Source organism: Tiliqua scincoides, chromosome 3 (genome assembly GCF_035046505.1).
Source record: "Tiliqua scincoides isolate rTilSci1 chromosome 3, rTilSci1.hap2, whole genome shotgun sequence".
Taxonomy (NCBI): Eukaryota; Metazoa; Chordata; class Lepidosauria; order Squamata; family Scincidae; genus Tiliqua; species Tiliqua scincoides.
Window position 1 is genome coordinate 236,520,884 of NC_089823.1, and position 27,853 is coordinate 236,548,736.

Sequence of the window (27,853 nt, forward strand, 5' to 3'; positions counted from 1 at the left end):
TCTTGTTGTCTTGTGTGCTTCCTGAGGCATTTGGTGGGCCCCTGTGAGACACAGGAAGCTGGACTAGATGGGCCTGTGGCCTGATTCAATGGAGCTGTTCTTATGTTCTTAACTACAATTCCCAGGAAGCCTTACAGGTCTCTTGTTATCTGGTGTGCTCCCTGGGGCATTTGGTGGGCCACTGTGAGACACAGGAAGCTGGACTAGATGGGCCTGTGGCCTGATCCTGCGGGGCTTTTTTTCTGTCTTCAGGCTGCAATGTGGCCCCTCACGAAGCAGTAGCTGGGTTCATATGGGGCACACTTGTTTGACTCACACTTGAGTCCAGCACTCAGATCACTACAGCACACTAAATACCTGCTGTTATTGTTAAGTTATTCCAAATACACCCTTTTTCCTTTATACCAGGAAAGAACAACAGAATTGGAAGAAAGCCACAACATTCTGGGCTGGGAAACCAAATCCTTCAATTCACGGTACTGTCTGTCGCTGCCATGCAACACCCTAAAAACAGGCAGGCAGAGACTGCACACAAGGCTTATCGAGGAATAGCACAGATCTCAAAGTACTGAGGCTGCAGAGTTCCCCCCACAACAGGCTCCGTGTTTACATCTTTGGTTCCTTCTGCCATATGGAATGTGAATGTCTTCAGAAGGTTTGCAAAGAAAAGGAACATCTCCGTCCTGGCCAAATGGTCTCCTAAACACACACGATGTCCTGCAAGGGGAGAGAGGGAGAGAGAGAGAGGACAATCAGTGCCCAGGGTGTGCTACAGGGAACATTCCAGCTGAAAAGCAGTCCTCAACAAATCAAACACATTTCTTGGGTCCTCCACAATCCTGTGTCCACAGCACACTTATTTGATGGCTCTGAGTGTATCTCTGTACATTGGACATGGGAATGTGATTCTAAACTGAGAGGATAACATGGCAGGCAGCAGAGCAGCATTTCAGACTAGTGTAAAATTGCTTGTCAGGTGGGCGTAAGCAGGTGATTCCCAGAGTTCATGTTAAAGACGAATCCAGGCTTGTCTTGAAGGAGACTTGCTTCTGCATGTCCCAACTATTGAAGGCAAAAAAGACAATCTTGAATAAAATGCTGAAAAGTCTAACCATTCAGCCTTTGACTTCATCCTGGCTCAGTTTCTGCTAATCCAAGAGGACTGAACCTCAGGCAGCTACATGTCCCTTTTCTTGGTCACTCCACCACAACATACCATCCTTCAGCACCAGCCTGTCTGTGGTGTGGCTCCCAGTAAGGGTGATGAAGGAGTCCAGTACAGCAAACCAGCAAACTAGACACCATTTTATGCTGCTCATTAGGATACTGAGTTATTGCCCCCACTTCCCCCCCTGAAGAGCACAAGCCATGACAGGAACAGCCAGGGCCTCCAAGAGGAATTTTAACAGGGGGTACAAAGTTTCTTTTGGGCCCCTTCCCAAAGGGGGAGGGGATGAAACAGAGCAGGGGTGGATGGTGATAACAGTAGGCAGAACAGGGGCAGGGATGGGGCAAAACAGGGCAGGGAGAGGAGGATGACTGCAGGAAAAGTCTTTGGAGCCAAGATCTACTGGGCTTCCTAATGCAGAGCCCAGGTCTACCTGCCCATGCAGTGTTGGCAGCTAGACACAGTAATATGAAAAAAACCAAATGCACTCCTAAGTCTCTCTAAAATCTTTTAAATATAGCAAATCCTTGCAGATAATTAGCACCTTCATATTTAGGCTCACACCAGAATGGAAAGTGTCCTGTCTGCACCACAATATACTTCTGCAGCAGCTGTAGCCCCGCTGCTGTGTCCCTGAGCTCCTATACATTCCTTCATGGCAAGCTGATCTACATGCCAAAGAGCTACTGCAGCAGGCCAGTTTCCTCCCAGATCTGACACTGTGTTAAGGAGTGTCATGTATGCCTTCCTTGGCCCAGCACATCCCACACTGACAGCTAATCCAGGGGGAACAGGACAATATAAGATCCCAGGAAATTTCCTTGCCCCCATATTTGGCTCCTGGGCCCCCTTTCTGCCCCTGGGCCCAGGTACAAATTACCTCCTTTACCCCCTTCTCCTAGGCCCTGGGAACAGCATACCTTTGGGCATACGTAGACTATCAGGTGACCTGGTGGCTTATGTTTAAAAAACTTGCAGCTGCAAGGGTATGAACAGAAGCTGAACTACAGAGGAAGGGGTATGGAGCCTTAGGATGGGGAAGCACGACCATGAATGAAATCACAATGGGCAACACCCTTAGCCGCTCCCAACGCCCCTCTGGTTCCAATCCCTTTCATGATACTTTCAGCTGCTATTTCTTTTTTAAAAAACTCAAAACTGCAAGGCCAAGTTTTGCCTGTAGCTTAATGTGCAACTTTTCCATGCGGGTGTTCTGGGAAGCAGACCCTTTTTCAAACCCTGAGCTTCAATGGTATGAAAGAGCTTTTCCCAGTCTGTGCAGTTACCCATTGAAAAGGGAACGAAGGCTTCTGGACAGGTGAAATTCCCGTCCTTGTCAAGGAAGTGGCCTGGGCTGAACTGTCGAGGCGTCTCCCACTCATTGGGGTCATACAAGGCAGAAGCCAAGTTTGGGAAAATGACCATGCCCTGCAAAGAGAAGTTTAGTTTAGTTTAGTTTGTTTCATTTGGCCTCTCAGCTGAGCTCCAGGGAAAGAAATTTATTAGAAGGAGAGCCGTTTTTCAACATTTACACATTTATTAATATCTATCCTCATTTTTCAGTGCAATGCTCACAATCACTTTACATAGCTAATGGAATGAGAAAATGATTCTGTGTCCCAAAGGGTCTCAGTATCTTTAAAAAAAGAAAAAAGCCACCAAGGTGGAGATACCAGTAAACAACCATTGGAGACACTTTGCTGGAATGAAGCAGGACATCTGCTCTCCCCCTCCTAAATGTAAGAGAAGCACCACTTGGATTGGGGCCTCCTTGGTAGCCCGCATAGAAGACAACAACTAAATCTTCTCTTTTGCAAAACAGACAAGGACTTGTGTGTGTGTGTGTGTGTGTGGGGGGGGGGTTGTAGCAAGCCTGTGCTGGGTCCACATTGTGCAACGCTGTCAGTGTACAATTACAATCCTCACTTTAAATATGTCCTGATAGGGTCCCAGCTGGTGGCAGTGGCATGGCTCAAGAATCTGGCACCCTGGGGCAAAAAAAAGGTACAATTACAAGCCTCATTTCAAGTATACCCGGACAGGGACCAAACTTGCTCTAAATGCTCAAGAAACCAAACTTGAAGTCATAGTGGATGGGTGGAAACAAGGCCTCAATGTGCTTCAGCAGTGAAAAGGCAAATTCAGCGTTGAAAATTCAAAATAAAACAGTAACCATCATAACGCCACTGCCTAGAATTCTTGTGTGCTGTTCAGAAGACTGCCCAGTTCTGGTTGTGCCAACTCAAAAAGGATATCATAGAACTGGGAAAAAGGTCAGGAGTGTGCAGTGTGGTTGATGCCATTTGTACTTTTTTAGACAATAAAAGCCATCAACGTATGTTCACTCAGCAATCCAATATATGTTTACACAGAAATAAGTCCCACTCTGTCCAATGAGCTTACTCCCAGGAAAGAGTGTAAAGTCTTTGTCACATGGGCCCAGCCCAGGTGGCCAGGAGTTCCCTGGGAACAGGGATCTCCTCTAGAGTCGAGGCCTACTCGGGAGTAAGCCCCAAGTGTCATCAGGACTGGGGCCCTTGCAGAACACCTACCTGGGAGTAGGGACAAGGAACAGCTGGGAACAGGCAGATGCATGGTCAGGAGGGGTGGGCTGGACCGACCTGAGTTTGGCCTCATAAGGAGCCTGGAGAGGGAAGAGGGAGGTTGCTCCTCTCCTGAGGGGTGGAAGGCCAGAGTGAAGCCAGAGGGGGAAAGTCTCCCCTGCTTGAGGGGAAAGAGAGAGGCCTCTAGAGGGAAGGGGCTGTGGTCCGCTCTAGAGAGGGGAGGCTTGGGCAGGGACCTCCCTGACCCAGGACCTGCCTGGACCCAGAGGGCGTACCCTGGAGAGACTGGGTTTTTGAGCCAGGCGCTCACCGCTGAGGCAAGGCTCTGAAAGCCATGGGCCAAGCAAAAACAGACACATTATAGTTTATATGTTTAGCAGTTTAATAGGGAAATGTTCAAATGTTTACTCATGTTAATGAACCAAATGTTAATGGATGTTAATAGCTAAATTAGTTATTTGTTTTTATGATTCAAGAAATAGGAAAATATTATGTTTAGCAATGCTTAAAACATATGAAATCCACTTTGTCTGAAGAAGTCTGAAAGTGAAACAGAGACAAGCTGTAAATCAGACTCAAGCTGTCAAAAACTAGATAAAGAGGCTGGAATTTCCCAGCTGTCAAGTTTAATTGGGAAAATGATGGATGAAGCTAGGCTGAACAGAGAATAGCCTTGGAAAAGGCTTTGTAGACACTAGAGCATCACAGAAATGCCAATAGTTCTTTAATGCATTAATAATTATAGAGATTGATTACACTTTAAAAAACAATGTATAGATTGGCTGTTGGAGTGAAGCTTAATTGCCTGATGTTATTGAAAGATAAATAATAGTACAGAAATACACAGAAAGGGGAAAACTATTAAAGAGATTTAGAGCCACAGGTTTATAAATTGTAATTCAGAAGTAACCTTGAAAAGGCAGGTGTCTGGCAAAGTTAATTAAGAGTTTGACAAGGAGACTCTAGAAAAGTTATAGTTTACAGATAAGAACTCTGTATATCTCTTTAAAGTCCAGCTTGTTAATTTTAATTAGAACTAAGGAAGTACAAAGAGAGACAGATTATAAGACAAATTTATAAGTAGCCAGGATACACCTGCACCAATTAATCAAGAAAGCCAGAAAAAGAATATCTCTTGACATTTGCAGTAACAAATTATTGCAAGAAGCGAGAAAACTAGGGGTCGTACATAGGCTAAAGAGATAGCACTAACATTTTAATGAAGAATAAAGACAGTAAATCTGCCGCTAATTAAAATGGAGCTTGGCAGATACAGACATCAGCAGAAACTAGCCAGACAGAAACAGATAAACAGCTGGACTAGATAATATGAAAAAGCCCTAATTAGCAAACATTCCTAAGAATGTTTGTCAAGAGGTAAACGCTGGCAGAAGGAGCTAAAATTAATTAAAATAAAGAAGAAAGTCTCTTGAAATCCTTGTTTGCAGTAAGAATTTAGTTTGTTTTGTATTAAAAATAAGTTTATATACATATTAAGAATTACAGAAAACCAGAGGTTTAAGTTAAACAGAAGTTAAAAGCCCACCGATAAAACCAAACAGAAAGGAATTTAGACTAGCTCTGTAATAAAAAAGTAAACAGCGCCACCTAGTGGTTTTTGGAAACAGTGTTTTTGTATAAGTATTTGCCTTATATGGAATCTGTAACTTGAAACTGACCAATCAGATGCTGTAAATCTGTAACTAATCCTGAGAAAGCCTCCATTTCTGATGTCATAACCCCAGCCAATGACAGATTTTCACACAAAGAAGCCAAAATGCTATATAAACAGAGACACACACTGGAACATTGCTTTTCTCTGGAGACACTGAGAGTTACCACACAGCTGTCATTGCTCTCCATATTTGGACAAGAGTCCCTGAGAGGCCCATTGCTGGCAATGAAATAAAGCTTGCAGACGATCACAACTCTTGCCTACTGAGTTTGCTTTTGAACTTTGCTCTCGTGACCTTGCACCAGCTGCCAACTATACCCCGTGGTGGCTAACTGACCGGTGATCCAGCACAGAGGTACCGTGGGCCCTCCCAAGGCCAGCCAGCCAGCCTGACTCCAGCCAGCAGGGTTGTGGCCCTCCAGAGCCCGGGCTCAGGGCCAAGAGACCCTGGCCAGGAAGCTTGGGCTGAAACCGCCAAGGAGCCAGAAGGGCCGGGTCCTGAGAGGATCAGACGATGACGGCACAAGTCAGCATAGAGTGTGATGGGCTGTGCAGTAAAGGTCCACATGAATGTAAAACGGTTGACGCAATTAAACTGCCTGTGTAGAGCTACCATACCTGTTTTCCGTCCTTTAATTCACCGCCGACCACTGCTCATCGACCGGGTAAGCCCCTTGCGCTCGGTAACAACCCCAGGGAAGGGGCCTCTTCCCGCCATGGACGTTACAGGCTTGCAGCCTCAGCATTAAACACAGCTCAAGTGGGAAGAGTCTAAAGGACCAGTTTTCTCATTTTCCAAATTTCCATCTCCCTCCACCTTTGCATGCAGACTCTTTTGCAAACTAGACTGGAGAGCTCATTTTATGGCCCTGCATCTAATTGCAGAAGCATGACAAAAACAAATAAAAAACAAACCAACAAGGCTCTGCATCATCTTCCTAGACATTTGAAGGAGGAAGAGCAGGCTCACAAGAAATCTGTTTACCTTTTGAAGGTGAAATTGCCCCAACATGAAGTCCTTTGCACAAAGTCGGGGCATCCCAATGGCAACAACGTTGCTGAAGCGCTGGGCCTCGTGGATCACAGCATTTGTGTAGGGCAGAATCTTGCGATCCTCATAGTAGATCATTCGGCCAGGAGCCAAAACTGCATCCATCTCCTTTTGGACTTTCGCTGGGGAGAAACAGATTATTCATCTATAGAAGCAAAAGGGATTCATTCAGGATGCAGAGAGATTCCAAACATTCCATTGCTAAGGCCTGGTCTGCACATGTAGTAGAATGAAGTGGTAGGAGGTGAAGGCAGACCATGGGCTGTAGCATGTCAGCCTACTGGTGGGGGTAATCACTTTTGGATGCTCCCCCAAGTAAAAAAAATGTCTGGAAATAGACAAGTAGCTCCTCAATGACAGAGGCTCTAGCTCAGCCATTCAGCCAACAGTGTTGAATATCTATTGCAAGGGAGGAGAAATTGTATTTTTAATGTAGGGAGCATAAAAACAGGTGATTCTCCACCTGCAATCTGGAGTGGTGTAGTTTATTTAATCCACACTTTTCTGCTGCATATACAAAACTGGAAAAGGGCTACGAAACACACTTCAGAATTACATTCTCTCTCTCTCTCTCTCTCTCTCTCTCTCTCTCTCTCTCTCTCTCTCTTTCCAGACTGAGGCAGGCCCTTGGCTGCATGGCCTCTGCAGGGATCCTACTTCCATGGGACCCCCTCCCCTTACTTTGGCCATGCAGCTGGCAAGGACAAGAACATTACTCTTGCAGCTACTCAGAGGTGGGACAAACACAATGTGATAGGTGGCCATGCAAGAGTCGCCCATGCTCACTGCAGCAGGGCAGAGTCACACTCTTGCCCACACCTGTCCATCCAGGGTACAGGGAACAAGGGCTACATACCATCATTTGGCCTACATGCCTCCCCCTCTGCATCCTCATCATCCCTTCAAAAAATGTGCTGGCAAAGAGGAGGAGAAGATGAGACAGTCCAGCCCATTGCCCCCTCACAATTTTTTAATGGAGGGTGAGGGAAGAGGTGTGACCAGGAGAAGCAGAGTGAGAACATGCGTGTGTTGCAGAACATGAGGGTCCCCACCACCAAGATTTGGGTGCAGGAGCCTACCTGGCCAGCATCCAACAGTTGCTGACATGGTCATAAGAACATAAGAACAGCCCCACTGGATCAGGCCATAGGCCCATCTAATCCAGCTTCCTGTATCTCACAGCGGCCCACCAAATGCCCCAGGGAGCACACCAGATAACAAGAGACCTCATCCTGGTGCCCTCCCTTGCATCTGGCATTCTGACATAACCCATTTCTAAAACCAGGAGGTTGCGCATACACATCATGGCTTGTACCCCGTAATGGATTTTTCCTCCAGAAACTTGTCCAATCCCCTTTTAAAGGCGTATAGGCTAGACGCCATCACCACATCCTGTGGCAAGGAGTTCCACAGAGCAACCACACGCTGAGTAAAGAAATATTTTCTTTTGTCTGTTCTAACCCGCCCAACACTCAATTTTAGTGGATGTCCCCTGGTTCTGGTATTATGTGAGAGTGTAAAGAGCATCTCCCTATCCACTCTGTCCATCCCCTGCATGATTTTGTATGTCTCAATCATGTCCCCCCTCAGGCGTCTCTTTTCTAAGCTGAAGAGGCCCAAACGCCGTAGCCTTTCCTCATAAGGAAGGTGCCCCAGACCCGTAATCATCTTAGTCGCTCTCTTTTGCACCTTTTCCATTTCCACTGTCTTTTTTGAGATGTGGCGACCAGAACTGGACACAATACTCCAGGTGTGGCCTTACCATAGATTTGTACAACGGCATTATAATACTAGCCGTTTTGTTCTCAATACCCTTCCTAATGATCCCAAGCATAGAATTGGTCTTCTTCACTGCCGCCGCACATGGGGTCGACACTTTCATCGACCTGTCCACCACCACCCCAAGATCTCTCTCCTGATCTGTCACAGACAGCTCAGAACCCATCAGCCTATATCGAAAGTTTTGATTTTTTGCCCCAATGTGCATGACTTTACACTTACTGACATTGAAGCGCATCTGCCATTTTGCTGCCCATTCTGCCAGTCTGGAGAGATCCTTCTGGAGCTCCGCACAATCACTTCTGGTCTTCATCACTCGGAATAGTTTGGTGTCGTCTGCAAACTTAGCCACTTCACTGCTCAACCCTGTCTCCAGGTCATTTATGAAGAGGTTGAAAAGCACCGGTCCCAGGACAGATCCTTGGGGCACACCGCTTTTCACCTCTCTCCATTGTGAAAATTGCCCACTGACACCCACTCTCTGCTTCCTGGCCTCCAACCAGTTCTCAATCCACGAGAGGACCTGTCCTCTAATTCCCTGACTGTGGAGTTTTTTCAGTAGCCTTTGGTGAAGGACCGTGTCAAACGCCTTCTGAAAGTCCAGATAGATAATGTCCACGGGTTCTCCCGCATCCACATGCCTGTTGACCTTTTCAAAGAATTCTCAAAGGTTTGTGAGGCAAGACTTACCCTTACAGAAGCCATGCTGACTCTCCCTCAGCAAGGCCTGTTCGTCTATGTGTTTTGCGATCCTATCTTTGATGAGGCATTCCACCATCTTACCCGGTATGGATGTTAGGCTGACCGGCCTATAGTTTCCCGGGACCCCCTCTTTCCCTTTTTAAAAATAGGCGTGACATTTGCTATCCTCCAATCTTCTGGCACCATGGCCGTTTTGAGGGACAAGTTGCATACCTTAGTCAAGAGGTCTGCAACTTCATTCTTCAATTCCTTAATAACTCTTGGGTGGATGCCATCAGGGCCCGGTGACTTATTGATCTTTAATTTATCAATGAGGTCTGAAACATCTTCTCTTTTAACCTCTATCTGACTTAACTCCTCGGTCAGGTGGGGCCATTCGGGCAGCGGTATCTGCCCGAGGTCTTCTGCAGTGAAGACAGATGCAAAGAACTCATTTAATTTCTCTGCCATCTCTAAGTCTCCTTTTATCTCCCCTTTCCCTCCCTCACCATCCAGAGGACCAACCGCTTCTCTGGTGGGTTTCCTGCTTCTAACATATTTGAAGAAGTTTTTATTATTCCCCGGTGGCTGTTTAGTCGCCTCTTACGACAAGTACAGCCAAACTGAGGGCCTATTCTTAGCCCCAGCCCCCAGGGATAACAACAACTGTTACAACTGCCACACATTCTAGCAACAAAAAAACCTCTTAACTAAAACTAGCTACCATTAGGGAATGAGAATGAAAATTTCCAGCTGGCCCAACTTTCTAGTAACAATATCCAAATATCACAAAATACCTGTACACCATTCCAAATCTTGTTCCCAGCCTTCCATATCTGACAAACATGAAAGAGTAAATAAGCCAACTTCAATTCAGACAGCTGAGTGCATTTAACATTGACACTGCAAAGAGCACTCAAATGTTCCTTCCACAAAAGTGAAACAGACTAATTTTATCTCAAAAGGACAACAATTCTTTTCATAAATTACTAATGAGAAAAATATTCCTCTAACTTTCATTCACTGATTTTTTCCCCTCAAATACATAGCCCTGGGGTGACTCAGAGAGGGAAGAAGTAAAGGGATTTCAGCAAGAGGCTTGGTGTGGCTGATGTAGTGAGACAGATAAATAATCTTAGCAGAGTGCTGGACAGAAGTAAAGTGTTTACAGTAAAGAAGTAAAGGCCAACAATAGACCAGTTAGAAGGGTTTCAGTAGCCAAGCCTACATGCTACCAGAGTACAAACAAGAATTTTTTTCATTCATTCATTCATTGATTTGGGTTCTCTGATTTGGGTTCAAGCTATCTATCGTTCATGTGTTCACCTCAGATCCATAGAGCCTTTACACTGGGTAGGTTTAATATCTTACCTACAAATGTACTAAGAGCAAGATTTAATAGACCATTGGAAAGTCCCCAGTCATTTCCTTGCAACCTGACCTCAAAAGAGTCCTTGACCCATGTACTTTTGTATTGTACCCACTATATTGATTTACACCATCTATTTCTATATCTATTCCTAGAAAGCTTTCATGGTTCAGATACAGACTTGGTCCGGTACTTGTTAGACAGGAGAAATGAGTGCTGCTCATCAAATGTAGCAAAATATATATTTAAGGCACTGTCAAGGCATAAATTCCTCTGTATTTCTTTGCCTGATCAATGATTGGTGGCCACCCTGAATGTTTTAATTTTGTTTTCTTGTTGGATTGTTTATGCCAATAAAGGTGGAATGAATGAATGAATTTTTTGAAGGGGCAGAAAGAAGAAAAGAGAAAAAGAGACATAGAGTCTCTTGGAGACATCCAAGATCAAAGCACTGGCACCAGCTCGACCTGATCCTCACCAGACGCTCCAGCCTTCCCAGCATCAAGATCACACGCAGTTATCATGGTGCTGCCTGCGACACTGACCACTCCCTGGTGTGCAGCAGAGTGAAACTGCAAACAAAGCGACTGTATCACACGAAAAAGGAAGGAAGACCTCACATTGATACCAGCAAGACCCGGGATCAGAGAAAAGTGGAGGAATTTGCACAAGCGCTTGAGGAATCTCTTCCAGGCCCGGCCGACGCAAACGCATCCAACAGATGGGAACATTTCAAGAATACCGTTTACAACACCGCCTTGTCCATATTCGGCAAGAAGACCAACAAGGCGGCAGACTGGTTTGAAGCCCACTCTGAGGAGTTGACACCAGTCATTGAGGAAAAGAGGAGAGCTCAAGCAGCATACAAGGCCTGTCCCAGTGAGCGCAACCTGCAGGTCCTCCGAACTGCTCGCAGCAAAGTCCAACAGACTGCCAGGAGATGTGCTAACGACTACTGGCTCCAGCTCTGTTCCGAGATACAGATAGCAGCTGACACGGGCAACATCAAGGGGATGTATGATGGTATCAAGCAGGCCCTAGGTCCAACACAGAAGAAAATTGCCCCTCTGAAGTCTGCCACAGGCGAGGTCATCCAGGATCGGGCGCAGCAGATGGAACGCTGGGTGCAGCACTACTCTGAGCTATATTCCAGAGAAAATGTAGTCACCGAAGAAGCACTGAACAACATTGAGTGCCTGCCTGTGCTGGAAGAGCTTGACAGTGAACCAACCCTAGAAGAACTTCACGTGGCCCTGGACTCCCTTGCCTTTGGCAAGGCACCTGGAAAAGACAGCATCCCTGCTGAAGTCCTAAAATGCTGCAAAGAGATCATCGTCACTGAGCTGCATGAAATCCTCTGTCTCTGCTGGAGAGAAGGTGGAGTACCTCAAGACATGAGGGATGCAAACATCATCACGCTGTACAAGAACAAAGGTGACAGGGGTGACTGCAACAACTACCGCGGCATCTCTCTCCTTAGCGTTGTAGGAAAGCTGTTTGCCCGAGTTGTACTAAAGAGGCTCCAGGTACTTGCAGAGAGCGTCTATCCAGAATCGCAGTGTGGATTCCGAGCCAACAGGTCCACCACTGATATGGTATTCTCCCTTAGACAACTGCAGGAGAAATGCAGGGAACAACGACAGCCACTCTTTATAGCCTTCATAGATCTCACAAAGGCTTTCGACCTGGTCAGCAGAGACGGCCTCTTCAAGATTCTCCCCAAGATTGGATGTCCACCCAGGCTCCTCAGCATCATCAGATCTTTCCACAAGGACATGAAGGGCACTGTTGTCTTCGATGGCTCCACATCAGACCCTTTTGACATCCGAAGCGGAGTGAAGCAGGGCTGTGTTCTTGCACCAACCTTGTTTGGGATTTTCTTCGCTGTCCTGCTGAAGCAGGCCTTTGGAACTGCAACAGAAGGCATCTATCTCCGGACCAGATCAGACGGAAAGCTCTTCAACCTCTCCAGACTGAGAGCAAAATCCAAAGTCCAGCTGAAATGTCTGCGTGACTTCCTCTTTGCCGACGATGCAGCTGTCACTACCCACTCTGCCAAAGATCTCCAGCAGCTCATGGATCGTTTTAGCAAGGCCTGCCAAGATTTTGGACTGACAATCAGCCTGAAGAAAACGCAGGTCATGGTTCAGGATGTGGACTCACCTCCCTACATTACAATCTCTGAGCATGAACTGGAGGTTGTCCATGACTTTGTGTACCTTGGCTCAACGATCTCCGACACTCATTCTCTCGATACCGAGCTAAACAAGCGCATCGGTAAAGCAGCTACCACGTTTTCCAGACTCACAAAGAGAGTCTGGTCCAACAAGAAGCTGACGGAACATACCAAGATCCAGGTCTACAGAGCTTGCGTCCTGAGTACACTTCTGTACTGCAGCGAGTCATGGACTCTTCACTCACAACAGGAGAGGAAACTGAGCGCTTTCCACATGCGCTGCCTCCGACGCATCCTCGGCATCACCTGGCAGGACAAAGTTCCAAACAACACAGTCCTGGAACGTGCTGGAATCCCTAGCATGTATTCACTGCTGAAACAGAGACGCCTGCGTTGGCTTGGTCATGTCGTGAGAATGGATGATGGCCGGATCCCAAAGGATCTCCTCTATGGAGAACTCGTGCAAGGAAAGCGCCCTACAGGCAGACCACAGCTGCGATACAAGGACATCTGCAAGAGGGATCTGAAGGCCTTAGGGATGGACCTCAACAAGTGGGAAACCCTGGCCTCTGAGCGGCCCGCTTGGAGGCAGGCTGTGCAGCATGGCCTTTCCCAGTTTGAAGAGACACTTTGCCAACAGTCTGAGGCTAAGAGGCAAAGAAGGAAGGCCCATAGCCAGGGAGACAGACCAGGGACAGACTGCACTTGCTCCCGGTGTGGAAGGGATTGTCACTCCCGGATTGGCCTTTTCAGCCACACTAGACGCTGTGCCAGAACCACCATTCAGAGCGCGATACCATAGTCTTTCGAGACTGAAGGTTGCCAATACAGTTTTATTATTCCCCTTAATGTTGCTGGCCATGCATTCCTCATAGTCTCGCTTGGCCTCCAGTATCACCTTCTTACATTTCTTTTGCCACAGCTTATGTTCCTTTTTATTCTCCTCATTAGGGCAAGACTTCCATTTACGGAAGGAAGCTTCCTTGCCCTTCACAGCCTCTCTAACTTGGCTGGTTAGCCATGCGGGCACCCTCCTGGATTTAGTGGAACCCTTCTTTCTTTGCAGTATACACCTCTGCTGGGCCTCTATTACTGTTGTTTTAAGCAGCCTCCATGCACTCTGGAGAGATTGGACTCTTTTTACCCTCCCTTTCAACCTCCTTCTAACCAGCCTCCTCATTTGAGGGAAGTCTGCCCGTCGGAAGTCAAGGGTTTTTGTTAGAGATTTGCCTGGTATTCTTCCCCCAACGTGCACATCAAAACGGATCGCAGCATGATCACTGTTCCCCAATGGCTCAGTAACGTTTACATCTCTAACCAGGTCCTGCGTACCGCACAATATTAAATCCAGAGTCACCTGTCCTCTGGTGGGCTCCGTGACTAGCTGATCTAAGCCACAGTCATTTAGCACGTCAAGAAATCCGGTTTCCTTATCGTGACCAGAACACAAATTAACCCAGTCAATATGAGGATAATTGAAGTCCCCCATGATTCCAACCCTGTCCCTCCTTGTCACCTCCCTGATCTGTTTCTTCATTTCAAGGTCCCCATCCGATTTCTGGTCTGGAGGACGATAGCACGCCCCCAGTATTACATCGCTGCACAAGCCTGGTAATTTAACCCACAGAGATTCTACGGTGGAGTCGGACCCACCTTCAATCTCTACTTTGCTGGATTCTATCCCTTCCTTAACATAAACGGCCACCCCACCTCCAACACGCCCCTGCCTGTCCCTCCTGTAGAGTTTATAGCCCTGGATTGTGGTATCCCACTGATTCCCCGCATTCCACCAGGTTTCCTTTATGCCCACTATGTCAATGTTTTCCCTTGTCACCAGACATTCCAGTTCTCCCAACTTTGCTCATAGACTTCGGGCATTTGCATAAAAGCATTTGTACACAGAATGCCCCAGGATGCGCTGCTTATTCGCTTCTTTGTCCCCGCATCCTCTCATTGTGCCAAACCGTCTATCACATCCCATCACACTACCTTTCCCAATTTCTTCTCCTACTCTGCCTTTGTCTTGTTGTTCTCTAACCTCCCCATCCTCATCCCATAGGGATGAGGAGTCCCGAACCGGATGCCCCTCGGCTCCTGTCGGCCTTCCTCCTGTCGGTCCAATCCTCCCAATGCAGAAAGGGGCAGGACTGGTGTCTGTACTGGGGTGCTGGACCCTTGGAAGCTGCCCAAGAGGGCTACCAGCCCTGCACACATGCAGCAACTACCACAGAACTGATGGGCTGGATAAAGCACAGTTTTTCAGAAGAAGGGCTCAGCTTCCACAGTGAGTGTGGAAGGGGAAGGAGCCCTATGAAGTCTACAAAGCTTTCTCTGGGCAACAGGTCTTCATTGATGACTTGTTCCAGTTTACTTTACCTTATCTTAAATATTGCATCTTACAGTAGGCACTCCCCACCTGGCAATTTGCAACACATGGAATGAACAGTAACTATTAAATGTATTTATATGTTGTAATGTTATATCTTATATGTAAATATAATCATTTCAGTAATACTTATTTTTAGATCAAGAAACTTAGATATAAATGGCAACAGGTTAATAATCACTAGGTGTTCTAGGTGCAAAACTCGAGAGAAGAATCTTACTCTATTATTATTTTTGTTATCTCCAGGTCATTAGTTAGATCAAAGTGACTTGGACGGAGGCATCTGCTTGGCTGGTAGTTCACACCTTTCTGAAAGGTGGATGAAACGATAGATAGACTTTTGTTTGCGTAACTTTCAGTCATTGCTTAGATTACACAAACTTTCTTGTTAATTCTCTATCTCTTATTTCTCAATTTAATTTAAGGGTGCAATCCTGAAGCAGCCTTGGGCTGATGCAAGTCCCTTGAGCTGGCCCAGGAGTCTCCCAGAAGTGCCATCGAGCACTTTTGTACCACTCTGAGGGGAGACGGGCCAGAGCAGGAACCTGTGCTGGCCTCGCTGTGCAGACATGAACCCCAGGCCTGAGAAGTATGTTGTATAGGTATAGATAAGTATAAGTTGGCCGAGCTCAGCTGGCACAGGGGTCTGGTGGGGAGGAGGCAGGAGGGAGGCATTTTGGGGCAGGGGAGGATGGGCAGTGGGTGTTCCCAGGGTCAGGCATTTGGGGAGTGGGAGGCGGGGCCAGGATCTGGCAGTTATGTGGATACTGACCCCATTCCTAGGCAGCAGGGATTGCTCAGATTTGTGCCAGTGAAATTGCTGGCACAGATCCCAGTAGCACCATGGGGTGGCTGGGGCTTTACTCAGGGTAAGGGGAAAAATATCCCCTTACTCCAAGTTGTGCTCCAGCTCAGGGCCTAGGAGAGGGGGGTAAAGGGGGTAATTTGTACCTGGGCCCAGGTTCAGAAAGGGGGCCCAGGAGCCAAAGGAGGGGGCCCAGAAATTTCCTGGGACCTTGTGTTTTCCTGTCTACTCAGATGTTGCCCACATGGGATGCTGGGAACACGACCACAAGTGTGTAGCTGCAGCTACTGGCAAGCCATGTATGCTGGGCCAAGGAACACAGGACACTCCTTAACACAGTGCCTAATCTGGGAGGAAACTGGCCTGCTACAGTAGCTCTTTGCCTGTGGAACCGCTTACCATGAGGGAGTGCAGAGGAGCTCAGGGACAGTTGCTGCAGAAGAAAGTCTGGTCTGCACAGGACACTTTCCATTCTGGCGGGAGCCTAAACACAATGATGCTGACTTTCTGCAATAGTTTTCTATATTTAAAGGATTTTAGAGAGCCTTAGGAATATGTTTGGTTTCCCGTATTACTGTCTCTTGCTGCTGATTCCACAAGGGTCCCATGTGGGACCTGGACTCCAAAGACTTTTCCAGTTGTCTCCATCCTCATCTCCCCTGTTTTGCTTCTCCTGCCCCATTCTGCTGGTCTGTCACTACCCTCCCCCACGCTGTTTCACCCCTCCCCCTTTGCAAAAGGGCCCAGAAGAAACTTCGTACCCCCTGATAAAATGCCTCTCAGAGGCCCTGCTCCAGCTGACCCTTACCTTGCACTAGATACTGCACAGGCCACTCAGTCCAAGTTAGGATTGGGTGTTTGTTTTATAATGGCTAATGCAGTCAATATTTTAAACTTTAATGTGTCTGGATTGAATACTCCATTGCAAAAGGAGTAGGTTTAGAAGGTGATCCACTCAGGAAAATTTGTATCCAAGAAACTAGTATTTAAGCAAAACCATGCATGTTACCTAACATCAGTATTTAAAAGTCAAATATATTGTGCAGCAGCCAAGGCAAAGAAAATTGGGGGGGGGGGGGCAATGATATGAATGCAGCATGGGCTGTCCTTTAAGGTAAGAAAGGTATTAAAACCCCTGCTAACTGGGTAAGAGGCACACTTTCAAGTGGGTGCTCCTCTTTATAGCAGGGGGAGAGTAACTGGCCCACCTCACTCCAGCAGTGTCTTTTCTAGTGACTGTCTGCTGGTGTTCTTCTGCATCTTTTTAGATTGTGAGCCCTTTTGGGACAGGGAGCCATTTAGTTATTTGATTTTCTATGTAAACCGCTTTGTGAACTTTTAGTTGAAAAGCGGTATAATAATAATAATAATAATAATAATAATAATAATAATAAAAGCTCTGGAGGGATGATATATATTTATTAGAGGCGGGAAGCGAAATAAAACTACTAGTGCTATGGGGTCAACAATATCCCATCAGTATTCAAACACAATTTTATAAGAAATGATGGAGAAACTGCATATGTCAAAGAACGGTGCCAGGACAGCTGGAGGAGACTTTAACACAGATACAAGCCAACACTGCACTAATCAGACTGCAACGTGCATGAGAAAACTCTGAGGCATCTGGATAGCTACTGTGGGAAGCAGCATAACGGACTGGAGATGGGTCTTTGGCCTCATCCAGCAGAGCTCTCCTTCTGTTCTTAGGGAATGAAGCATGGCCATTGTACACCAACAGGCCCATCTTATCATTATCGGCCTTGAAATTACCTTCTCAGTTACTCGGTATAAAAGATGACATTTTATTTCTTCTGTAAGGATTCAAGAGCCACACAGAACTCAGAGAGGGTACAGGATTCTGTGAATACAGGAAGCTGCCTTATACGGAGTCTGACCCTCAGTCTAGCTGGATGAATACCTTCTACACCCACTGGCAGTGGCTTTCTGGGTTTGCAGACAGGGAGCTTTCCCAGTCCTCCCTGGAGATGTTACAAGGGACTGAATCTAGGGTCTTGTGCACACAAAGCAGGTGGGTTCTGCCAACAAGCTATGCACCTCCCCCCTCCACACACAAATGTGACTATGTGCTCATCTCATTCTTCTCTCACCTTGGATGTCTGGATACAGCACCATGTAGAGCAAACTCCAGTAGAGGGTAGTGCTGGAGGTCTCTGTTCCACCCAAAAAGAGGTCAAATATACACTGCATCATGTTATCTTCATCATAGACTGGTCTGCGCTCATCTTTGCTCTGCAGGGCAACAAAGAAGGAAATGGCTCATGACATGTCCAAGGCTACCCTCGTAACTGGTGTCTTTCATAACTGAGAACAACAAGGAAGGGTTGTGCATCTTCAGAATACAAACACAGCAGCCACTTACTTTCTCTAACTGTGCAAGGTAAAAATCAATGAAGTCCTGTGGCTCCTCTGGCATCCCTGCTGCCTGGTGGTTGCTGATCTCCTTCTTTATGACGGAACGCACAACATCACAGCTGAGCAACATCTTCTTATGGCGCCCTGGGATACGTTGCATCAGCCAGGGGAAAAAATCATAGAACTGGAAGACATATCAGGCAAATGGTGCTCAGAAACAGCCATGAGCATCAATATCCATTAAGTACCTGCTGGGATCCCCTTCTCCACTGTGAACCTTCCTCATCTGAAAAGCCCCTTCTTCAGCTGCCTCAGACACCTGAGGGCAGGGTGATGACTACAATGACTCTGGCAGAAATCCTTCTCTAGGCAGGCTGCCGGAGCAGCTTTTTCTTTTGACTTTTGGAAGGTCTAATTGGAATGAAGCCTGGGTGGAGCAGATTTCATGCACACCCACCTGGTAGACCACCGGTTATGCTGGCCTGCTGTGCACCGTTTAGATGATACTCATGCATGATGCAGGATGTTCGCGCCCCCCTCCCCCAGCATCCCTTGCAATTTTAGTAGACGTGTCTGCGCCATATTGACACTAAAGAAAAAACAAGGCCCACCCAGCATGCAACTGAGAAATCTACATGGCATTCATTATAAAAGAAGTATACAGGTCCAGCCTATTTATACACGGATTTTTTTTATATGCAACACGAATGGCCCCTGCAAATGAGAAGGAATGTGCTGATCCCTGGAGAAGGGGAAAAATGCACCCTTTTAAAATCAGTTTTAAAAACTGAACAGTCCTTTAACAATAGCCCCCTTAAAGAGAGAGAGAGAGAGGTCAGCTGGCTGACAATCCCATCAATCTTTCTCCAGGGGACCCCTCCCTTCCCCCTGAGCATGTGAAAGAAAGGTGATCACTTTGCATTGGGGAAGGGAGGGGTTGAGTGAAGTGGCCCACTGATTGAAGAATTGTCTTCTTAATGACTCTTACCTTACAACACAAATGTCAGCAAGGCTGTTTTTAAATCACTGGAGCAAAGAAACTTTGTTTTTTAAATGGATTTGCTATAGTGGATTTGCTATTTTTGCCATCCAGGTGAGTGCTTGGAACAGAACTCAAGCGAATAATGAGGCTCAACCTGTAGTAAGGCAGGAGTAAATTGGCTGCTGGTTGCTTCCCTGTGTATGGTAATGCATGGGTGTGCTTGCATGTATGTGTGTCTGTGTGTTTTGCTTAACTCACTGACTGTGCTGGAGAAGAAAGGAGTGGTGTGGAAAGGCAAGGTACTTTTATTTTTTACTGCCCTGCCTCCCCTGATGGAATGTCACTGCTTTTTCTGAACAAATTCAGCGGAAACCAGCAATGCTAGCATGCCATGAACCAAAAAGCCATAAGACGAACGGGGTATTACAGTGGGGCTTACTCCCAAGTTGGAATGCATAGCGGTCCAGTCTTCAATGGATGGGGTGAAGTCCCTGAAACTCAAGAATGGGCTGTGCCCTTCCTCCCACCAGCCAAGTCCAGCCACTCTTTGCCAGGACCTCTCCTCTCTCAACTTGTCTGGCTACAGAAACATCCTGATTTCTGACTCTTGGGAAAGGGGAAAAGATCAAAGTAACAAAAGGGTTTGCTCACATAGTGCAAGAGACTCCCTCCAAACTTAAAGATACACTCCATGGCTTCCAGCAGCTGATGAAAGGTTTCGTTGTCAGAGGAGAAGCGGTGCCCAAAGACCACGGCACAAGTCACGTTTGAGACGGCCAGTGTGAGGGCAAAAGATGGGTTTGTGGGCTTTCCTGCAAGTGGAATGGATTGTGTCATGAGCCAGTCTTGGGAGTGCAGCCCAGGGGCTAAACATCTGACTGGGAATCCAGGAAGCTGCTGGCTCAAATGCTGTGACAGCCACAAACTCACTAGGTGGACTCAGCCAAGCTGCTGTCTTGAAGCCTCAGTCATAGAGCTGATGTAGTGCAAGGGGGGGGGGGGAGAAGAAGCAAGTGGGGTTGGAGTCTGGCAGGCAAAAAGACCTGATGCCTACTCTAGCCCGCCCCCCCTTTCTGCACAGGGCAATTCAATACTGGTTACTTTAGGAGAGAGCAGTGGAAGGATCTCTTCCTCTGGTGGTAATGTTCTTCTTGTGCATTTGAGTTTATTTTCACTCTTGTTGTGAGCTGTATTGTGAGAATGGTGGTCTTAAAGGTGGGCTATCAATACAATAAATAAACCAAATCTACTTAATGAGGTCCTCATAATGTGGGATGGCTCAACAGGATGCACTGCCTGACACTGCATGGATCTGCTGCCCCCATCAGCACAAATCTCTTCCCCAGGTCTGAGAGATTTCATGTGTCTCCCCCCCCCCATAGAAGATGCATCCCCCATGCATGCATCTCCACGGGACCTCGGGCAGGATCTTAATTCATTCTTTGTTTTAACTTCAACATGCATCTTGCCACTGCCACAGCTGCCCCTTGCAGCACTGCCCATCCAGTTGTGCTTAAAGATGCTGCTGGATGTACAAAAGAAGGAGCATCAGAGGTTAATCTTTGTCAGATCTTCACTTTCTCCCTTCACAGCTGTGTCTGTGCTCCAAGTGGCCAGTGAAGATCGGACAGATAGCTGTAGTATCCCCAGCCTGGACAATGGGGGATACTGTCACCCAGCTGCGCATGAGTTTGTGTGCCAGAAAGGACGACAGAAGAGAAAGAACCAACCCCAAGCCAGTGAACTCATGTCAGCGGCTCCTCCTGAAGGAACTGCCAATGGGCCAAAAACAATGCTGCTTTCCAGAGATGTGCAGTCTGAGGAGGCAAAGGAGGCAGAGCCTCACCTGTCAGACAAGGAAAATAGCCTCAGCCTCACTTTGGATTGCTTGCACATTCCACCCAGTTTCGGAGGGGTTGTGCGATCACAGGGGAGGCAGAGCTCTCACCTGCTGCAGCTCTAGGCTCTCCCTGTATAGTCTCCCTGTTTGGACACTCCTCTCCACTGTGATTGCACATTTGCTACATCACAATAACGCAGAAGCTCAGTGACCTGGATGTTTGGCGATTCCATCATCATGTCACCACCATACTTTTGGATCACCAAACTCTGCAGGCAGTGCCTCCCCAACTTCAGACCTCAACCCATGTCACTGCTGCTCTTCTGACTTTTTATTCATTTGTGTGTTTTTAAATGTCACACTACCTTGGGTCATTGGCTGAAAGGCAGTATCAAATTGCAATAAATAAATAAATCTTGCTTGGCAATGCAATGATTCCAAAACAGCTCCTTTGTTTCAATCTCAATACAAAGATAGGTTGGGGGGGGGGGTGTGTGTTCCATTTGAGTACAGAAGAAGAAAAGGCTTATGGACAGGAAGAAAATAAACAAAAGATGCATTTGCTCAGTCAAGCTGTACCTTTGGTGTTCCTAAAGGCATCTATCAGATGGTGGACCTCTTCCTGCATCTTGTACTCCAGGCTTGTCTTCCCCAAGCCCAGGCTCTTCAGAGTCACAAGGGTAAATCGTCTCTGATTCTTCCATGTTCTGCCAGTTGCCAACAACAGACCTGAAGCCATTGAAAATCAGCTTAGCAACCCTGCAGATACTGTAGAGTTGTTTACAGGACCAAAGACATTACTTGGGGTGCAGAATCCAACTCCCAGAATGGCGGAATCTAAGGTGGCCATTCAAACACTAATTCCAATACCTTGAGCCTTCCTACCATTATGAGACACCGCACAGAATGTCAATTTTGCTTCAGCAACAGGTAGTGAGCACTCCCTTCCCAGTTCGTGCCTGACCCTTGATTCTGTTTGTCTGAGCAGGGGATGAAGAGGATGAAAGGGTGATCCCTGATAGGTGTGTGATCAACTGCTAAAACTACACCAATGAAAAAATCTGAAATGGAGCCGGCTTCATGCCACTTCATATGATACATTTTGTGCTCAGGAACTCAACTCCTGATCATGAAATACATGCATGTAATCTCAGATACCACAGACACTGCTCACTGAAGCCCCCTTTTTTAAAAGTGATGTTCTCTTATATTTAGCAGGGGAAGAGCAACTGTCCCTCTTCTCACCTACATCACATCTTTTGAAGTGGCTGTTGATGGTGTCTCTTCTGTAATTATTATTATTATTATTATTATTATTATTATTATTATTTTGAGTGTGAACCTTTAGGGACAGGGAACCATTTATTGATTTATTTCTATGTAAACTGCTTTCTGAAATACTCTATTAGAAAGTAATATAAGAACATAAGAGAAGAAACGACCCAGTTTGCGGTGGCAGTGAAGAAGGCCAATTCTATGCTTGGGATCATTAGGAAGGGTATTGAGAACAAAACGGCTAGTATTATAATGCCGTTGTACAAATCTATGGTAAGGCCACACCTGGAGTATTGTGTCCAGTTCTGGTCGCCACATCACAAAAAGGACATAGCAGAAATGGAAAAGGTGCAAAAGAGAGCGTTGAAGATCATTACTGGGCTAGGGCACCTTCCTTATGATGTGTTTTGGGCCTCTTCAGCCTAGAAAAGAGACGCCTGAGGGGGGACATGATTGAGACACACAAAATTATGCAAGGGAAGGATAAGAGTGGATAGAGAGATGCTCTTTACAATCTCACATAACATCAGAATCTCACATAACACCTGGGGGCTGGGGATAAGAATAGGCCCTCAGTTTGGCTGTACTTGTCGTAAAAGGTGACTAAACAGCCACCTGGTAGATGGGACTCGATAGCCTGGGAAGGCAGCTCATCTGAGAGAAGGAAAACTCTGATCCCAAACCTCCACTGCCTTGTGGCTACATCCAGTTATGGAAAAGCCTTCAGGAGTCAACCTCGAGGCAAAATCCGGAGCTGGAATCCCTGAGGCAGTTCATGGCTGAACATAGTCACATTCTGGCAACTCCTGCAATGCCGCTGGAACCAACTGTATTGGCTTTTGCTTTTCCATTGGACCATTTCAGCGATGTGGAGAGGGGGGATTTGCTGCATGAGAAAGAGTCTGTCCTCCATATCTACTTTACCCAGGCTTCGCGCACTGGAGAGGACACTCTGTTCCTGAACGACCATTCAGAGCGCAATACCATAGTTTTCCGAGACTGAAGGATGCCAACAACACCAGAACCAGGGGACATCCACTAAAATTGAGTGTTGGGAGAGTTAGTACAGACAAAAGAAAATATTTCTTTACTCAGTGTGTGGTTGGTCTGTGGAACTCCTTGCCACAGCATGTGGTGATGGCATCTGGCATGGATGCCTTTGAAAGGGGATTGGACAAGTTTCTAGAGGAAAATTCCATTATGGGTTACAGACATGATGTGTATGTGCAACCTCCTCATTTCAGAAATGGGCTATGTCAGGATGCCAGATGCAAGGGAGGGCACCAGGATGCACATCTCTTGTTATCTGGTGTGCTCCCTGGGGCATTTGGTGGGCCGCTGTGAGATACAGGAAGCTGGACTAGATGGGCCTATGGCCTGATCCAGCGGGGCTGTTCTTATGTTCTTAACTACAATTCCCAGGAAGCCTTGCAGATCTCTTGTTGTCTGGTGCGCTCCCTGGGGCATTTGGTGGGCCGCTGTGAGATACAGGAAGCTGGACTAGATGGGCCTATGGCCTGATCCAGCGGGGCTGTTCTTATGTTATATCATATAATATAAAACCCCTCATGTTCTGTGCTACCCGCTTCACACTTTTCAGGGGGAAGGGCTGGGCCTCTGCTTGTCTGTATGTTGAGGGGAATTACTATCATTTATATTTGGGGATTCTCTTTTTCCCAGACACGACCTATATGTACATTGTTTTCCTGACTCTGGAGTTCAGATTCAGATGCTCCATCAGTAAAGGAAAATAAAACACTTGTAGTGGGAGGCTTGAACACTGGTGAGTCAATGCTCAGTTTCTGTGCCAATCTGAATTGAACTGGTATCAATTAAGAGCATAAGAAGAGCTCTGCTGGATCAAGCCAAATTTATCATCCAATCACATTTACTGGAAAATGACATGAGAAACATCATTAGCAAAATCCCTTGTTGTTCCACTGGCACCATCCATTCCTGCCTTATTTTGAAAAAGGACCTTGCCTAAAGCCCAGAGAGGATGAAATGCATTCCTTTACATTAGCAATTGTGGCCACACCCATGGAGACAACCTGCAACCTGACCCACTTTTGAAGTGAAGCAAATGTCAAGTTCAGCCTCAGAAGACCCAATCCTCTCCCCCTGCGTAGTAAAGCATGCAGCCACAGCATTTATTTATTTATTTAGCATATGGCATATAATACATGGACTTACATAACAATTAAACTAGATCAAATATCAATGTCCAGTTCGTCCAGCCATTCAAGGACAGTGTTACCTTTGTTGGAAAAAAAAAAAACCACAGCAAAAAGGCACTCACTTTATGTTATGGGGGGAGGGGGCATGTCCTGATGGCAAATCAGAGGTAAGAAAAAAGTAGTTTTACTTACCTCTGAGTAAGACCGCCTATGGGTCTCCTTGTACATACACCACCCACCCAGCCGCCTTGAGGGCCCTTGAGGGCTGAAAGTCAAATCCAGTGAGTTGAAGCCCAACTTCCTGCAGTCTGAAACTGCAGAGTGAGAAGAGGAGGAGGAGAAGCGGAGCTGGTGGCTGGCATGGGGCCAGGCTGGCAAACCGTTAAGGCTACCTCTCCCCCCTGAATTTAAACTGCTGTGATTGAGCTTCCCCCCCCACCAGCAAACTGCTGTGATTGAGCCACATCTCTGAAATGTGGAGAAGTTGTTCACTTCAAAGAGCTTCATCAGGCCAAATTCCACTTTGACAGGGCACATCAAACACATTCTATATGGAACTGAATGTATGTGCTTTATAGCTGTAGAAGGCTAAAAATGGACTCCACCTTAACCGTTCTGGAATAGGACTTTTCACATCCAAGGAATGACCAGTGTACTCATGTGTCTCTGGCGGATAGCAGGATCATCTCACCTTTGTTGTTTGCCATCGCTCTGAAGATAGGAGTCAGAGGCCGGCCTGCAACCGCTTCTGGGTTGGTGGTGAGACCTTCCTTCACCGCTTGGAATCCATTCAGTATAATCACAGGGTTCCAGCCAAACCACAAAGTGTAGATGTCTCCGTAGGATTTTGCTACCTGTAGGAAAACACAATAAAAAGTACACTTCACCTGTCCATGAACACAGCCTCTCTTCCTCCCAGCCTGTTAGCACAAGGGCCTTTGGGAGCAGACTTTCATTTCTGTAATAATTACTCTGAGTTATAATTGTTTTATTTTTCATTGCAACTAGAGGCTGGTCCTGGCATTTCAGGATAAAAGGTACAGAGAACAGCTGTTTAATCATTTACAATTTTAGAAACCTTCCCTATCTTTAAGTTATAACAATTAATTTCAATTTTTAAAAGTTTGTGTGACGCAGATGTGCTGATGCACAGAAGCCGGCAGAAGCCTCTGTGGTGGCTTCCTCCCCGCTGCTTGTGCCAGTGCATCCGCGCCGACACAAGCGGTGAAGGTAGGCGTGGGGGCTGGGGAGGAGGCGAGAGAGGGCGTTTCTGGGCAGGGGGGAGGGCGGGCAATGAGTGGCCCCGGGGGCCGGTGCGTGGATAGCTGGGGGCGGGGCTGGGGTAGTTATGCCGGATCCCAACCCCCATCCCCGGGGAGAAAGGAGTGGCTTTGAGCCGCTCCGTTCTCCTCGAACTTGCACCACCTCCAGTGGTGGTGCAGGTTCGAGGAGACCCATTGGGGCGCACAGCCCTTACCCAGGGGTAAGGGGAAGAGCTTCCCCTTGCCCCTGGTTGAGCCGCTGCAGCCAGTGAACCTGTGTTGGATGCAGTGCAAGCCTCCTGGCTTGCCTGCTGCAGCGCAGGTTTGGATTGCGCCCTAATTGTTCTAACTTGTATTGAAGAGATCCAGTGTGCAGTTAGGGAAGTCATTGGGCAGGCACTGCCTCCCACATGCACCCACACATTTGGGGTGAACAGGATGGGAGGACAAGTGGTTGATCCCCCATCAACCCTTTGCCTGCCTTTCTCTTAAGAGGCTTCTAAGCAAAGTGAAAGTATTCAAACTGCAGCCTGCCTCAACTGAAGGGTGCCATGATCCCTGATAAAAGTGCAGCCGGTGGGAGTCAGGCGTATTCTGAGAATTGCAGGCCTTTTGCCTTTAAGGTCTTCCCAGCAGGAAACACAGGCTGCCCCTTGAACGTGATGGTGACACCATTCTCTTGGGAGAAACAAGTTCAGCTGTGTAACTTTATGGGTTACAGCTCCCTACTCCTAGAGAATCCTGTTACTCCTTGAGGATTCTATTACTCTTATCCGGTGTAGCTCACCCAAGAAACACACCCTTGGGATTTTACCATAGGAGCAGGATCTTTGAAAGGTGCACCGCTTCATGAGTGCTGGACTAGGGGCAGAGATGCAAGCAGAAGAGTGTATGTGAGGGGAGCCCTTCAATCAACTTCTCTCTCCCTTTGAGCTGAATAGGTTCAAAAACAGGTAAATCCACCTTGCGTCACCCTGATGCTTCTCTTCCCCCTCCTGTTAACTGCTGTCTCTGCAAGGAGCCCTGCGTTTCCTGAGAGAAGTTTCATTGTAAGTTGAAAAAGCCTCTTCCTGGTTCTTTCACTTTTTCATGCCTGCTCACACTTATCTATATGTGTGCTTAAGCAGTTCTTCTCCTTTTTAAATTATGCTCACCTGGATAAATAGCAATTGCTGATAGTTATTAGTGACTTTTATTTTGATGCTGTTCCTTTTGTTCATCACATTAATTTATGTCAAATACAACTTGTCTGTTTGGAATGTCTGGGCTCTGACTCAGGGCCCAATCCTGTCCAACTTGCCAGCACCAGTGCAACCACATTGCAGCCCTGAGATAACAGAACAAACATTCCCTTACCTTGAGGAGGCCTCTGTGACTGCCTCCCCACCACAGGAAGCAGCGCATGCCCCATTGCAGCATGCACTGCAGCACGGGCACTGGAAAATTGGATAGGATTGGGCCCTCACTCCCTACCCCCCTCTCTTTCTTCAGACTAGTTAAAAGGTGTTTGCACAGTGACAAAAGGTGAAAGATCCCTACACACACGTTTTGGGAAAGACACACACACACACACATCACCATGGCATCCGTGAAAACAAAGTGTTCCCTGCATCATGTGGCTTTCTTCTCAGTGTCCATACACTAAAGAAACTGTGCAACTACTTTGGGGCTGCCGTAGCCAAACCATAACTACTAAAGAACCTAACAGTTGGAGAGCAACAGTTTCAATATACAAAAACCCAATTTCTCTTATCACCTCTATCACTTCTACACAAGCTGGCCTACTGCTCAGGCAACTGATTCAAGGGTCAGAAAACAAATACCTCCATCAGGACGTCACGACTGAGTTGAAATAGCTTCGGCTGCCACAAACTTCCAACAATTGGGAGAGGAGTCGGTCCCGGAGGAAGACGTTTGCTTCTCCATTGCAGCCTTACAAACTGCACCGTCAGAAGGCTCAGGAGGAACAGGATGAACAGGGAACCCAGTCCCAACATGGAAGCGCAGTTGTCCCAGGTTCAGACCAGAAGCTCTCTGTGCTGCAGTAGTGTGAGCTGAAGCTTTGGATGTGATCCTGTTCACAGGCCAGATATTTCCAGCCTGCCTTCTTGCTTTGGCGAGCCCTCTGCCAAGCCTACCAGTATATCTCCATTGCTTAGGGCATTTTATAGGTTGGTGTGTGATCAACAATGAAAATTTAATGAAAAGCCATCCCCAGAAGGGTTTCTCAAGCACCATTATGGCTTAAGAAAAAACTACAGGGGGTGTCACAGAATTTAATTAAGTT

General features: G+C 46.9%; 1 protein-coding gene across 1 annotated transcript; it reads right to left on the reverse strand.

The window, feature by feature from the left end:
* Nucleotides 1-538: 538 nt before the first annotated feature.
* Nucleotides 539-27,563, reverse strand: LOC136643806 (cytochrome P450 2J4-like). The gene is made up of 9 exons (XM_066619156.1): nucleotides 27,390-27,563; nucleotides 24,996-25,158; nucleotides 21,432-21,581; nucleotides 19,664-19,824; nucleotides 18,038-18,214; nucleotides 17,766-17,907; nucleotides 6,393-6,580; nucleotides 2,455-2,596; nucleotides 539-717 (listed from the first exon to the last, which is right to left on the reverse strand). The coding sequence occupies exons 1-9, from the start codon at nucleotides 27,561-27,563 to the stop codon at nucleotides 539-541; spliced, it is 1,476 nt and encodes a 491-aa protein (XP_066475253.1).
* Between the last annotated feature and the right edge of the window lie 290 nt (nucleotides 27,564-27,853).

Excerpts from the sequence above, each read along its gene's own strand:
- LOC136643806 (XM_066619156.1), bottom strand. The coding sequence starts at position 27,563 with ATGTTGGGACTGGGTTCCCTGTTCATCCTGTTCCTCCTGAGCCTTCTG. Across the intron at positions 21,582-24,995 it reads AGCGATGGCAAACAACAAAG|GTCTGTTGTTGGCAACTGGC; the intron begins GTGAGATGATCC and ends CAATGGCTTCAG. Across the intron at positions 17,908-18,037 it reads ACCTTGCACAGTTAGAGAAA|AGCAAAGATGAGCGCAGACC; the intron begins GTAAGTGGCTGC and ends GTTGCCCTGCAG.